This window comes from Haliotis cracherodii, unplaced genomic scaffold (assembly GCF_022045235.1).
Source record: "Haliotis cracherodii isolate W230 unplaced genomic scaffold, xgHalCrac1.p SCAF_9, whole genome shotgun sequence".
NCBI classification, from domain to species: Eukaryota; Metazoa; Mollusca; class Gastropoda; order Lepetellida; family Haliotidae; genus Haliotis; species Haliotis cracherodii.
In genome coordinates this window covers 11,756,000-11,770,893 of record NW_027266343.1, presented here as the reverse complement: position 1 = coordinate 11,770,893, position 14,894 = coordinate 11,756,000, and the positions used below count along the sequence as shown (strand labels likewise).

General features: G+C 41.1%; 1 protein-coding gene across 7 annotated transcripts in view; it reads left to right on the top strand.

The window, feature by feature from the left end:
- Positions 1-14,894, top strand: part of LOC139452196 (golgin subfamily A member 4-like) — a 171,170-nt gene that overhangs the window by 62,013 nt on the left and 94,263 nt on the right. For 4 of the 7 annotated variants that reach the window (XM_071233572.1, XM_071233570.1, XM_071233573.1 and 1 more), the window contains 5 exons: positions 5,539-5,685; positions 11,307-11,477; positions 11,996-12,067; positions 12,644-12,760; positions 13,739-13,864. In XM_071233572.1, coding sequence (XP_071089673.1) covers positions 5,539-5,685; positions 11,307-11,477; positions 11,996-12,067; positions 12,644-12,760; positions 13,739-13,864 — 633 coding nt within the window. Of the gene's footprint in view, positions 1-5,538; positions 5,686-11,306; positions 11,478-11,720; positions 11,734-11,995; positions 12,068-12,643; positions 12,761-13,738; positions 13,865-14,235; positions 14,283-14,305; positions 14,353-14,894 lie in introns of those variants that run through there. The other 3 variants (XM_071233574.1, XM_071233575.1, XM_071233576.1) reach the window with 3 other exon arrangements.

Genomic DNA, 14,894 nt, shown 5'->3' with positions numbered 1-14,894 from the left:
CGTAATAAGCGCCCTGCTCTGATAGGCGCCCATGGCGATATTTGCTAATATATTGGCTAGTGAACAATCCCAATTAGCACCCCTTCCGATTGATCAATGTACACAAGACCTATTTATTTGTGTATAATATGCACTCGTGTGTAATATGCACCCTCAATTATGGGCAATTAAATTCTGGAAAAATATATCTGTCGTATATAAACATTTCAGGCTGTCAACATAAACCACTAAATGTATCTTTCAACTCTGTTTTTTTCACCAAAATAATATTCTAATAAGAGCCCTCTATTTCTAATTTTGAGTGCGCCCTGGGCGCTTATTGCGTCAAATATGGTATTTATTTTAACTTGCTCACTCATTTTAATACATCTCAATCTTCCCTGGACAAACTTATATGTTCATAACATTGAAATCTCATTAAAACCGTAATGGGATGTCATCAGATCTTTGTTTAGCGGTATCAAGAACTAAAGTATGATTTTAATGAGATTTATAACTCTCGGCCCGAATGTGATTGATGCATCGGGCAATAAACGTGATGGTCTAATACTACAACAGTGCCGACATAGCCACTGGCACTGACTTCCTCTGCCACAGGTCCTCTGTGTAATGTCTGCGTAGTTCTTTATGGTAAATCAGTCTGGCTTTGAAGGTTGTGAGTTGTTGTTGAATGGAGTGTCATTCGAGTAGGAAGTGTGAGAGTGAGAATATGTTTACTTGTTTACTGCAGTGTGAGTTTCACTTGAGGTATTGCAAGGTTATTTCTGTGTGCAGGTAAGCTGTCAACAAATATGTCAAAATGTGTTAGAATCTAAATCAGTGTCAGATTGTAATCCTGTGGTGATTCGGGGTCAGACTGGGTCCTCATACACCCTTACTTCCATCAAACACGACTACCTGTGTGTCATGCTACTGGTAGAACAGGACACATGTGTATTCCCTGCCATTCTGTTTCATCTATTTTGACTTTTACTCCCCATAGAATCAGTTTCGGCATATGTTCAAGAATATTGATTATTGATTATTGATCGATCTCTGGCGTTGATGTTTTGAATTCTGACCTGGATGTGTGTTATAAGCTGGTCGATTAGTTACAGGCCCCATGAAATAGCTGGTACTTTGCTGAGAGGGTCATTAAATACAGTTACTTACATCAGATGTAAGCAGAATTTTAATCCAAATCACAACAAAACTTTGAGTATTCATATACGAGTCTACTGATAATATTTTAACTATGTAGTAATTTTCTGTTACCCATCTTTGAGCTGTTAATTGTTTCGATTATTTTCCTGGATTTATGTTTTTAATCCTTCCCATATATTTCCACCTCCACCCATAACACCCCCACCCCCTCACATGCCATCCCACATCACACCCACACACCATCCCACACCATCCCATTCCACATCACACCCCTTCCCATCCCCATCCCCTCCCCTTACTACACCCTTCCAACTCCATGTCACATCACACCCACGACCATACCACCCCCTACCCCTTTCCAGCCTCTCCTTCAGCCTCCTCATCATCTTACCATACCCTACCCTACCCCAAACCCTCTCACATACCCCACCCTGCACCCACCCTACCAGAACCCACACCCTCCCACCTCTCCCACACTACATCACACCCTCCCCTCCAATATTACACCACACCATCTTTCCATATTGAAGGGCAGTCCAAAAGTTTGCATGAAAACAGTTGAATGTCAGTGTTCATACTACATGGATAAAAGTCCTGTTGTGTGATTCGACCCAGGGCACTAACCAAGGGTGCATTCACACCATGAAACAGTGATACATATATGATTTTATGTGAATTTATTGTAACAGTAAAGTTAGGAGATGTATTGAAATGAAGAAACATTGGTTTTACTTTACAAAATAGAAATAATTTTTTCTATGATGACGTAGCCTACTAGCCCTTATAATGCCTGTACGGCCTACCAACCTACATATACTCATCAAGTTTTGACAGAAATAATTAAACTGAAATATTGCTCAACGATCTCTGGCACCATTATGCAAAGCACAGGTCGACCACCATCAATAGGTCATTTGCAAGTTGCCCATGTTCTGTACTGTCTGATGTACGAGTATTTCAGTTGTAGTAATGGCAATAAAATTGAATTATTTCATAAATTTGAATCCATGGGTCAGTGTTATATGGCTGTGTTGGCCACTGTGATGGATAGGTGTCACCTGGAGGCCTTCGAGACAGGAACAATGGCCCTGGGAACGGTGTGGCGGGTTGAGTGGAGGTAGTGACAGATTAATGTAATGGCCGGGTACTTGCTGGGGAAATCAATTCGTCAAACGTGTGGGAAAAATCATCAAAATGTTGGTGTTTATGAGAAGTGGAAGGTGTTTGAAAATATTCTGCGAACATTTCATGATTTTGAGGATTCAGAACTGTCGTGGGACTTACTATCGACATACGAGGGGGAGGCATACGTGGATATATTGTGATGAACCAGTCGTTGTGCATGTGTTTGTGAGAGTGTAACGAGAAGATGAGGATGTAATTCCTGGATAGATGTGTGTTGAGTTGTTAGATAGGGGACTATATTTGGAGACATAATACAGTGTAATGATGTTAGGCAGCAGGTAATGATGACACAATTTTTGTTCCTTGGGGAATGAGTGAAAACATGGGCCAGGATCGTTGTACATACTATTCAAATTAAGAATGGATTTCGGTGAATGTGCTAAAAAGGTTTTAAAAATATACATTTGTATTGATTTTTCTTGTATGTAACAATTTTCGATGCAGTGTTTCCCAAAAGTCAAATATATGTGATAATGAAATGTAATTACAAGGGTGAATATAGGCCCTTTTTGTTTTTCTGTTAGGGAAGATGTGACAAATATTTCTATTAAGGTTATCAGTTTTGCTGTGACCTACAGTTTTCAATTTTTAGAACTCTAATTGGAATTTCTATGTTTTGAGTATGCAGTTGTTACTAAGTCTTTGATTGGAACTCCGATATTGCTGGATTCTGGAGTTCCAGGAATCAATCATGTCAAAATGTGTTGGTGCCTGTTTTGTTTTCATGGATTTGCTTTGTAATGATGTGTTCAGCTGATGTACAGGTGTTGGGAATTACTGGTAGTATATTATGCATTGATGTTACTTGTGACGAAGTAGAAATTGGACAAGGAACTAAAGTTGACCTCAGTTGTGAAAGTAATGGTAGACTGGGACTGGAATAGCTTTATGTGACTATAAAATGGAGCGTTTGGACGATGGGCAATTATTTGGCACCAAGAAGTCTGTGGAAAAGATAGTATTATCTGTGCTATCGGCGCTACAGTCAGATACCATTTTGGCATCAAAGATAGACAGGTGCCAATCAAGGTAAAGCTGCCCACCTGTTGGATTTACCTGTTGATATACATTTAATCAGGTACAAATTGCTCGTCTTTGTTGATATGGTCGCTCTCTGAGAGTTCATTGATGTCAGGAAAAGAATTTTAATGTCTGTGGAACACATATGTTTCATTAACAGCTACAGGATGTAATGCTTATTGTGATAGAGTTGATATTGGGAAGTTAGTAACATTATTTTTTTATCACTTATGTTTGTTTGATAGCAACAGGATCTATGTTATGTTTGTGACCAACCATGAGATAAGGTACCTCATGGGTGAGTGAGTGAGTATGGTTTAATGCCGCTTTTAGCAATTTTCCAGCAATATCACGGCGGGGGGCACCAGAAATGGGCTTGAAAACATTGTACCCATGTTGGGAATTGAACCCGGGTCTTCGGCGTGACTAGCGAACGCTTAAACCACAAGGCTACCCGACCGCCCCTCCTCATGGGTGAAAAATCACCAAAGTTTCTCAGGAACACAAAATACAATTCACACGTTTCAATTCATATTTGTTATAAAGATACAGGGCATCAAACATTTTGACTCATTGTCTTCAACGTCCCATCTGACTATTAACTGTATATGCAATACTGTATTCGACGTAATAAGCGCCCAAGGTGCTCTCAAAATTAGAAATAGGGGGGTCTTATTAGAATCTCATTTTGGTGAAAAAAACAGAGTTGAAAGATAAATTTTGTGGCTTATGCTGACAGCCTGAAATGTTTATGTACGACAGATATATTTTTCCAGAATTTAATTGCTCATAATTAAGCGTGCATATAACACATGAGTGTGTTTTATACGCAATAAATAGGTCTTGTGTACATTGATCAATCGGAAGGGTTGCTAATTTGGATTGTTATAGCCAATATATTAGCAAATATCGCTGTGGGTGCTTATTAGAGCGGGGCGCTTATTACGTTGAATACAGTAATTGCAGATTTCAGATATGATGATATGATTAATTGTGTGTAGACATGTAAGCTGAACTATTTTGAAATAATGTTTTAATTACATTACAAACTAATGGGAGAAAAATTTGATATTTTTGTACTGTCTGTCACACACATGGCGATTTTTATGGAAGTAATTAAGTTGATGTAAAAAATCTTTCTTTATAACGCACAATTGTTTCCTAGCACCCATAAGGTCCCGTTCCCCTGGTGGGTCACATTTATTGATTGCTAGGAAGTTAGTATGACCATGGCTGAGGGATGGCCCAAATTATTATTTGGAATATGTCTGCTGTGGCAGCCATATTGAAAATTGGATTTGAAACTCTTGTACAAATTGGTGTCTCATCATTGGTTGGATCAAGTACTGAAGTCTCAGCCTCATTGGTCCACTGGTTTCAGGAGAATGTGTTTACAACTGCCTATGGACAGACAGGTCAAGACATAAACTCAATAAACAATTTAACAACTTAACATGGTTATTTTCTACACCTCGTTTAAAAAACACAGGTGTAAAAAAATATTTCCCATCATTTTAACTTTGAAGTATACAAACATTACGTTGCTATTTATCTAATATACAACAAGTTTCATTGTTACATTTTCATTCCATTTGGCATCCATTAAATTGTATTTTCTTTAGCTCACCTGACTGTGAGTTTGCATTATACCCTGTTTGTCCGTCATCCATTGTAAACAACTTTTCCACTGGACTGATGATTCTAAGACTTGGGTACTTGTTCCCACCAATGATAACACACCAATGTTCAAATCTGATTTTCAAAATGGCTGCCAAAGCAGACATATTGAACATTATATTTGTGGCCATTACCCTGCCATTTTTGTACAAAATGTAATATTTTGTGTTTGTTTAGTTAACTGTGAGGCTCACACATATGTTCTGTTTTTTTGGCATTATTTTTAATTTTGATATTGTTTTTTGAACATGGTGTTGGATTCTATCAAAATGCATATTTGGCTCCATAAGGAACTGCTCTGAAATGAAGGAGTTGAACATTTGGCATGTATGGTTTTTTTTCATAATTTGTTCAGATCAATAGTTTAGTCCTCAGTAGTGATGCAGACTGTTGACTACATATCCAGGTGAGCTACAGCACCATGGCATTATTTTTTTAGAATTAGTGTTTCTATAATCATTTTTTGTGAAATGGTGCTGTGTCTGTAGACTCATGTGTTTTTATTAATTGCAGAGCAAGAAGCTCAAAGATATAGAACAGAAGAACCGGCAACTTAATGAAAAGAACAAGAAATTTCTTGACAAGAATGTGGAACTTACCTCTTTCAACCGAAACCTCAAGGACCAAACTCAATTGCTCACAGAGGATCACAAGAAACTTGTAAGTTTCCTCATAAAAACAGGTCAACTGATGGTTGTGTGTGAGTTGGGTTATCGCTCCCTTGAAAAGTGTTCGAGTTATATCACAGCATGTCAGCTTGATATTTACGGAAAGCCCAAAGTGTTGCTAGACATTTTCACTTTTGTGATACCTAAGAGCATGGTATGGTGCTGACATACCCAGGAAACATTATCAGGGTGAACCGGGATTTGAACCCATGATTATAGGTTTCTGGCACACCAAAGGGATGTAACTCTGCATAGCGAACTGCATCACACGACAAATGGGCTCATATATTTGTAAGATGTTAAGAAAGTATGTTTTCTATCACCCTTTTGTAACAGTTTTAGTAGACGACTCTGTATAACAAAACATAGATAGGTCTGAATATGAAGATTTAATGCTACACATATGCGGTTTGTTATAGTGTGGTCAGGATACCCATGACAGAAACACAAGTCAAAAACATGAATCTTTGTTAGCCTATAATTGTGTTTCCTCAATAGTTGTCGTGTGCCTCGCAGTCTTAAAAATGGAATACGAATAGTTTTTTTCATGGTTATTTCAAAATGAGAAGTAAAGACCCAGTGAAGATCTGGGCAAGAATTTGTCTTCAGCAACTCATGCTTGTTGTAAGAGGCGACTAACGGGATCAGGTGGTCAGGTTCGCTGACTTGGTTGATGCATATCATCATATCCCAACTGCGTAAGTCGATGCTCATGATGTCAATCACTGGATTGCCTGGTCCAGACTCGATTATTTACAGACTGCCCTTATATTGCTGGCATATTGCTGAGTGCGGCGTTAAACAATGAAGAAAATTTGCTTCATGTTTCACGTTACAATCATATGCCATATATAGCTGCTAGTTAAGGATGTATTGGGTGTGTCATGCACAGACTATTTTCTCCTTCTGACTGTATGTCAACTGTCTTAACCTCCTCGCTGACACCTGTGAAGCACATAATAAGCACTGTGTGTGTGTGGTGTGTGTAATTGTCTGACTCACACACGTGAGTGCTGCTTTCAAGAAATCGATACTCTGGGACTCACTTGTTGAAGTCAAATTGTTTTGACAAGAATTGTCACTGAAAGGTTTATATAATAGGTTATTGTGTCTGTTGTATCATTATGTTGGCTGTGATTGTAGTATGTTTAAGTCCCTTGATATGTTCCCACAACATACTCTAAAGCTTGAGTAATAGGTGGCCTGGGTCACTGTAATGACCGCTGCCTGACACAGACGATACAAGGGGACACTCCCAGCTGCCACAAGCAAGTACAAGAATGATCAGGTTTATTTTTTTCAGAGGTTGTTTCTCACTGAAGTGTATGTCTTTTGGAAAAAGGAATCTAATTGTTCTAATGAACATAAAATAATTTTGGTTACCCAGCCAATAGACCAATACCAGTAGATGCTGCCTAGCCAGTAGACCAATACCAGTAGATGCTACCTAGCCAGTAGACCTCTATCAGTAGATGCTGCCTAGCCAGTAGACCAATACCAGTAGATGCTACCTAGCCAGTAGACCTCTATCAGTAGATGCTACCTAGCCAGTAGACCAATACCAGTAGATGCTACCTAGCCAATAAGCCAATTCCAGTAGAAGCTACCCAGCCAATAGACCAATACAAGTAGATGTTACCCAGTCAGTAGACCAATACCAGTAGAAGCTACCCAGCCAGTAGACCAATACCAGTAGAAGCCACCCAGTCAGTAGACCAATACCAGTAGATGCTACCCAGCCAAAAGACCAATACCAGTAGATGCTGTTAACCAAGCCAATAGACCAATTTCAGTAGATGCTGGTTACCCAGCCACTAGACCAATACCAGTAGATGCTACCCAGCCAATAGGCCGATGCCAGTAGATGCTACCCAGCCAATAGACCAATACAAGTAGATGATACCCAGCCAGTAGACCAATACTAGTAGAAGCTACTAAGCCAATAGACCAATACCAGAAGATGCTGTTTACCAAGCCAATAGACCAATACCAGTAGATGCTGGTTACCCAGACAATAGACCAATACCAGTAGAAGCTACCCAGTCAGTAGACCAATACCAGTAGAAGCTACTAAGCCAATAGACCAATACCAGAAGATGCTGTTTACCAAGCCAATAGACCAATACCAGTAGATGCTACCCAGCCAATAGACCAATACCAGTAGATGCTGGTCACCCAGCCAGTAGACCAATACCAGTAGATGCTGGTTACCCAGCCAGTAGACCAATACCAGTACATGCTGGTTACCCAGCCAGTAGACCAATACCAGCAGATGCTGTCTACCTAGCCAGTAGACCAACACCAGTAGATGCTGGTTACCCAGCCAGTAGACCAACACCAGTAGATGCATGCCACTGCAGGCCACTAGGTTCACAATGCGACACAGTAGACAGCAGTGAGTGGATCCCTCAGAACACATCACCTGGTTCTCCTAAACCTACCCACTGGCTTCCATTCCCTCAGTCCGAGGTAATACGAGATAGCTAGACCAACAAACACCCATGTATGAGGTGCAGAAGCCATTAGCTCTGGGATTCCCGGAATGTCCTGGAGAAGCTGTCCTAGTCCCCAGGCTGCCAGGCATTTGGGGTATCATGCTGTACTTTGTTTGTTGTGGCTGGGGTCACTAGATGTGTACTTACAGTTATTCCGGAGATCAAATAGTCCCATCATATATCTGTTAATAGCATTGCTTGCTTGTTAGTTGGAATCTGGGGATGCTGCAAATGCTGTTTGTCAGAAAGAATTGGGGCTGAATGTACATAATGGTTAATAAACACAGTGTGAATATGGCTTCTGGCATGCATCTGTGGTCCGTCTCAGTGTCCCTGAATGATATTATTTTCCCTTTTGCCCAGCGCTGACTGTAGTGCTATAGCCCGAAATAAAGCAAGTCTAGATTTTTCCCAGGTTCAGGCTGAATCTCCCATCTCACTGTGGCTCCTTTTCAGTTTAGAAGGAGTTGCTTGTTTCTATAAGATTTGTATACTTTCAGAGACTAAGCGTTAAACTAGCTAGCAAGCCTATACCCTGCATGTGTGGTTGTTGTTAGTGCCCATGTCTGTCTCACAGTCTTCTTTTCCACCCAGCCCAAACTGTATTACTAATAGCTCTAGATGAAGCAAGTCTAGATTTTTCCACCAGTACAGGTTTTTAGGTTCAGGAAACGCTCATCTCACTAGGACTCCTATTCAATTTAAATGTAGTTGTTTGTTTCTATCAATATTGTAGATTTTCAGAGACTTAAGTATTAGTCAACAAATGCCCTTTAAGGAAGAATGAATTTGATCTAAATGTTTCCAATGGTTAACTAGTAAGTGTATGTATGTGGCTTTTAAGCTTGCATCTGTGGTTGTTGCAAATGCTCTTTAAGGCAGACAATGTAAACATGGCGTTTAAGGACAGTCCTTTTTCTGTTGACACTTAAATTATGATGCTTCCAACTTTTTCAAATCTTAACATTGGCATAAATTTTAACCTGTCAAAAACTTAAAATCGATATGTTTCACTGCATCCAGATATATTTAGTCACACTTTTATGAAGGGTTGATATATTATTTATTGCAAATGCCTGGTATCATCAATATGTGATAGTGATTCATAAACACATGGTCATGATATTGTGAGTGTGTGAGTTGGAGTTTATGCTGCTTTGAACAGTATTTCAGTCATATCATGGCATGTCAGCTTAATGTGGGAGGAAAGCCCAAAGTGATGCAGGTCTCAGACTTTGGTCAAACCCACAAGCACGGGCATGGTGCTGACAAACCGAAAAACATTATTGGGCAAAACAGGATTTGAACCCACAATTATAGGTTTCTGGTGTGACCCAAGGGACGCAACTCTGTACAGTGAATTGCAGCGCCTACTTATAATATAGTAGGAATCATACAATGTACTCTGCTTTTTAGGGCTGGGACGAGTCCAAATTTACTACCCAGGTACCCCAGGTTTGACCATAGCCCTGGCAAAATTTATTTAGATACACGTATAAAACGATCTGGTCATGCATATACTGAAGATGACTGAAGTTTTATCTCTATTCAAACATATAAAGTCAGAAGGAATGCGTGCATAGTCAGAAAGACAGTAACCATGGAGTTCCAGATAATGTTTGCCATTAAACAATATATCTCGTGACTAACCACGGTTCCGGGTATTCATGTGGGTATCCAGGTCCTAACCCAAGTACCTGAGTTACCCATCCCAGCCCTACTGCTTTTGATATTGATTTCTAATGTAGATCTTTTCTAATAGATTTATTTGACAGCTGAATGCTTTACTATTGCTGCGTCAGTTCATATCTGGCTGTGAGTAGTTACAAGTCACAATGTGGCCAACTCTCATCCAAATTGAACCTAACCAACCACAACTGTCTGACATGAAGAATTATTCTTATCTGAACAATCAAAAAGCCAGCTTTTGCCAACAAAAGCAAATTTGTAGGGAAAGTCCTAGTCAATTAGTCTGACCAAATACAACTGTGGAGGTATGACTTGTTTTTTCCCTCCCCGACTCCGACAGCCCACACTGCTGTCGGGCATTTCGCACAGTTCCATCAATGCTATTCCCCTACCACTAGGTATTGTGCTTACACAAGGGAGGCTATCTCATGCCCACCTGTCTACCCGCCTAGTCAGCTTGGGGCTTGAAGATACTTTTATTCCAGTAATGTGTAAGGAAAACAGTTTCTGGTCCAACTGGTTTCAGATTGAAGATAAGAAAAATATCAGGTGTGGATAAGGTGGGCCTGGCATCTATGTTTGTGATCTTGATGTAACATAGGAGTCTTTGAGATGTCTGTGATTGTTACATACAACAGATGTTATATGACTGCATGAAGTGTTTTCATTAGCTGTGCGAATATATGTGTCCTTTTTATTCCATGACCACTTAATAACACCAGTATGAACCTTGTAGGGAGATTTGTTTGTAATGACCATATGATTTTTCTCTCTACTTGACACTGACCCATAGGGATATGACTGAAATACTGCTTAAACCAAACTCATTCACTATGATAAATATCATTCTAGATGAACCTTCCATCTCCACCAGGAATATGAACATTCTAGATGAACATTGTTTAACAGAGGTGTCCCCTCTGTTCCAGAACCACCAGGAATATAACCGTTCCAGATTAACATTGTTTTACAGATGTGTCCCCTCTGTTCCAGAACCACCAGGAATATGAACGTTCCAGATGAACCTTGTTTTACAGATGTGTCCCTCTGTTCAAGAACCACCAGGAATATGAACGTTCCAGATGAACCTTGTTTTACAGATGTGTCCCCTCTGTTCCAGAACCACCAGGAATATGAACGTTCCAGATGAACCTTGTTTTACAGATGTGTCCCCTCTGTTCCAGAACCACCAGGAATATGAACGTTCCAGATGAACCTTGTTTTACAGATGTGTCCCTCTGTTCCAGAACCACCAGGAATATGAACGTTCCAGATGAACATTATTTTACAGATGTATCCCTCTGTTTCAGAACCACCAGGAATATGAACGTTCCAGATGAACCTTGTTTTACAGATGTATCCTGTTTCACCACGAGGAATATGAACGTTCCAGATGAACCTAGTTTTACAGATGTGTCCTCTGTTTCAGAACCACCAGTATGAACATTCCAGACGCAAGTGTCAACAGCTGATGAAGCAGCTGCAGCAGGAGCGTTGTGATCTCAGCTGCGCAGAGGAGAAGGTGCTGCAGATGGAGGGCATGAAGCAACAGCTCACAGAGCAGGGCAAGTCCATTGCCGCGCTCAAACAGGCCTGCTCAGTAAGTACATAGGACTCAAACAGGCCTGCTCAGTAAGTACATAGGACTCAAACAGGCCTGCTCAGTAAGTACATAGGACTCAAACAGGCCTGCTCGGTAAGTACATAGGACACAAACAGGCCTGCTTGGTAAGTACATAGGACTCAAACAGGCCTGCTCGGTAAGTACTTAGGGCTCAAACAGGCCTGCTCGGTAAGTACATAGGGCTCAAACAGGCCTGCTCAGTAAGTACTTAGGGCTCAAACAGGCCTGCTCAGTAAGTACATAGGACTCATATGTAGCAGGGAGGGGGCACTGGAACAGAAAAATAAATAATTTCCTCAGGAAGAAGCAGCCAAATGGATGAAGTCACTAAATCTTAAGTACAATCATGGTGCAGACAGATGGACAAACATCGACAGTTATATCATAATATAAAGATATGTTTGTATCATGTTGAGGGTTTTGAACATCATGATAAAGAAGTGTGTACTGGTGAGTGAGAAGTGTGGCACTTAGCATTGTTTCATTTGTTTCAGGAAAAGGACAGAAGAATAGAATTAATACAACACAGAAAGAAAAGAAGAAGGTTAATGAGATCGCAGGAGAAGGTAGTGTGTATGTTGGGATGCTGGGGGGGGGGAGGGAGGGGAGGGATATGACAAGGGTAGGGGGTTGGTGCTGATGGGGTTGGAGATGTGATAAGGGAGACAGTGGGGAAAGGTTGGTGCCAGGGAGGGAATTGGGTGGTGCCAGGGGAGAGAGCTGGTGCATGTGGGGGGAGGAGGAAGGGGGTTGTGGGAAAGGAAGGGGTGGTTACGGGGAGGAAATAGGGTGGTGCCAGGGGAGGGAGTTGGTGCTGGTTGGGAGGGGGAGGGTGGGGGTGGGGGTTCACAATGGACGGGAGTTGGGGTGAGGAAAGGGGTGGTGCCAGGGGAGGGGGTTGGTGGTGGTGGAGGTGGGTGGTGACATGGGTATTGGCTGTCGTGGGTTGTGGCTTTTTTGGGTAGAGTTACAACAGGGTGTGGCAGTGTTGGGGTAAGGGTGCAGCAGGGGTGGAATCACAGTCATGGCAGGAGAGGGCATGGTGATATATTTTTCATAACATGATGGCTCCGATGGTGGATACACAACCTAAATGTATTGCAGTGTTGTCGTGGTTACATCTACCTCTTCTACCCTGCCAGTGTACGGGAGTAAAGGAGACCTTCTATGGATATGATGAAGACAGCAGATCAGAAAACTCGGAGAACTCTCTGTCATCCGTTTCCTTGACGATATCAGATGATGACCTTTGGGATGAGGTACAGCATTCTCAGGTTCCCATATTGTAAAAACTCACATGAAACATACAGTATTGAAAAATATAAAATTCTTGTATTTATTGCTTAAGATTGAAGTTCATATTTCATATTTAGTCGGATGCACTGCAACAAAGTACAGAGTGCTTTTCATTTGTCAAGGCCAAAACATGGATATATTAAATGCTAGGGGTGTCACGATAATCGAAATATTGATATATTGCTATTGGTTAGCACTTAGAGTCAATAAATCCATTGTTAAATCAGTTTCCGATCAATAGTATCAATTTCAGTTAGGAATATTGATAGTTTCGATTGTATTTACCATATCATGCAACTGAGTCACCAAAACACGCCGAGTGAGGATTAGAGTTAACTGCCCTTGATGCTTAGCAGCCGGTCTTTCTTAAGTAAAATGGCGGAGGGTGACAGTCAACTAGTTTGTGACAAACTTGGGTGGAAAATCAAGTGTTTGGAAGTATTTTGGCTATGTTAAAGAAAATAAAATCAATCTAAAATGATACATTGAAAACTATTGATATTTATTGCAATATTTGCTTGCAGTATCAATAGTTATCGCAGCAGTTTCTTTCAATATCAATAGTTATCGCAATAGTGATTTCCAAACCAATAGTCACCCCTATTAAATGGGAAGGGCGATGACCTATGGATAATGCTGCTTCGAAACAGTATTGGAGTTTACAACATCTTGTAAGGAAGTGACAAGGTGTCAGATATTTACCAATTTGTGACCATGGGTGTTGTGCTGACAGACCAATCGGCAATATGAACCCATAACAGTGGATCCTGGTATGACTAGGGGAAGCAACTCCACACAGTTTTTTCAGTGCCTCGAACAGACCACCAATTGCCAGTGCTGAGATAATGTGCTGTACAATCATGTATATTGAAATAAAAATGGTTACCCTTTAGAAGTTATTTCTGCAAAGTTGTTTTAGATGAAGTATTTTCACTTTGTAGCTGACCCGGGAGGAGGTCGAGAAGAACTACCAGAGGTTGATGCGTGAACACCAACAGCTGCAGAAGTCCCATGCCTTGCTGCAGAGTCAGACTGACGGTCTGCTGGACCCACAGAGGGAGGCCAAGGTAAGTCCACCACACCACCTTGCTGCAGAGTCAGACTGACGGTCTGCTGGACCCGCAGAGGGAGGCCAAGGTAAGTCCATCACAATATCTTGCTGCAGAGTCAGACTGACGGTCTGCTGGACCAGCAGAGGGAGGCCAAGGTAAGTCCATCACACCACCTTGCTGCAGAGTCAGACTGACGGTCTGCTGGACCCACAGAGGGAGGCCAAGGTAAGTCCATCACAATATCTTGCTGCAGAGTCAGACTGACGGTCTGCTGGACCCACAGAGGGAGGCCAAGGTAAGTCCATCACACCACCTTGCTGCAGAGTCAGACTGAGGGTCTGCTGGACCCACAGAGGGAGGCCAAGGTAAGTCCTCCACCACCTTGCTGCAGAGTCAGACTGACGGTCTGCTGGACCCACAGAGGGAGGCCAAGGTAAGTCCACCACACCACCTTGCTGCAGAGTCAGACTGACGGTCTGCTGGACCCACAGAGAGAGGCCAAGGTAAGTCCACCACACCACCTTGCTGCAGAGTCGGATTAATGCAAGCCCCACTCTTGGGACACTAAAGTACCAGTAAAGTTTTGAAAACAAAATCTACATTAGGAATATATATAATCAAGACAGCAACCATCAATGAAGGGAGGGGATACAGCTCAGAAAACATTTACAGAAATATTTTGTTTCATGATTTTACAAAAATAGAGTAAATTGGTATAAGCTATTTGAAATTTGAATGCAATTAAACGAAACAAAATACTCTTGTATGAAATAGATTGTATATTAAAAATGTTATCTTTAAACAAGAAAAATCCTGAACCGAAATCCTTAAGATAAAAAGCATTGGCACTTCCAATTTGTGTTATACAAACTTGATTTGAAACTATTTTAACATCCCCAAGACTGGATGATAACAGCCAGATGGTTATAAGCACACATTATACAGATTTGTAGCAGTATTTTATCAGTGCACATTGCTTAAAAATTGACGGCAAACTCTCTTACAAAACTGAAACAGACTGATGAGAACTGAAGTAAGGGAGATA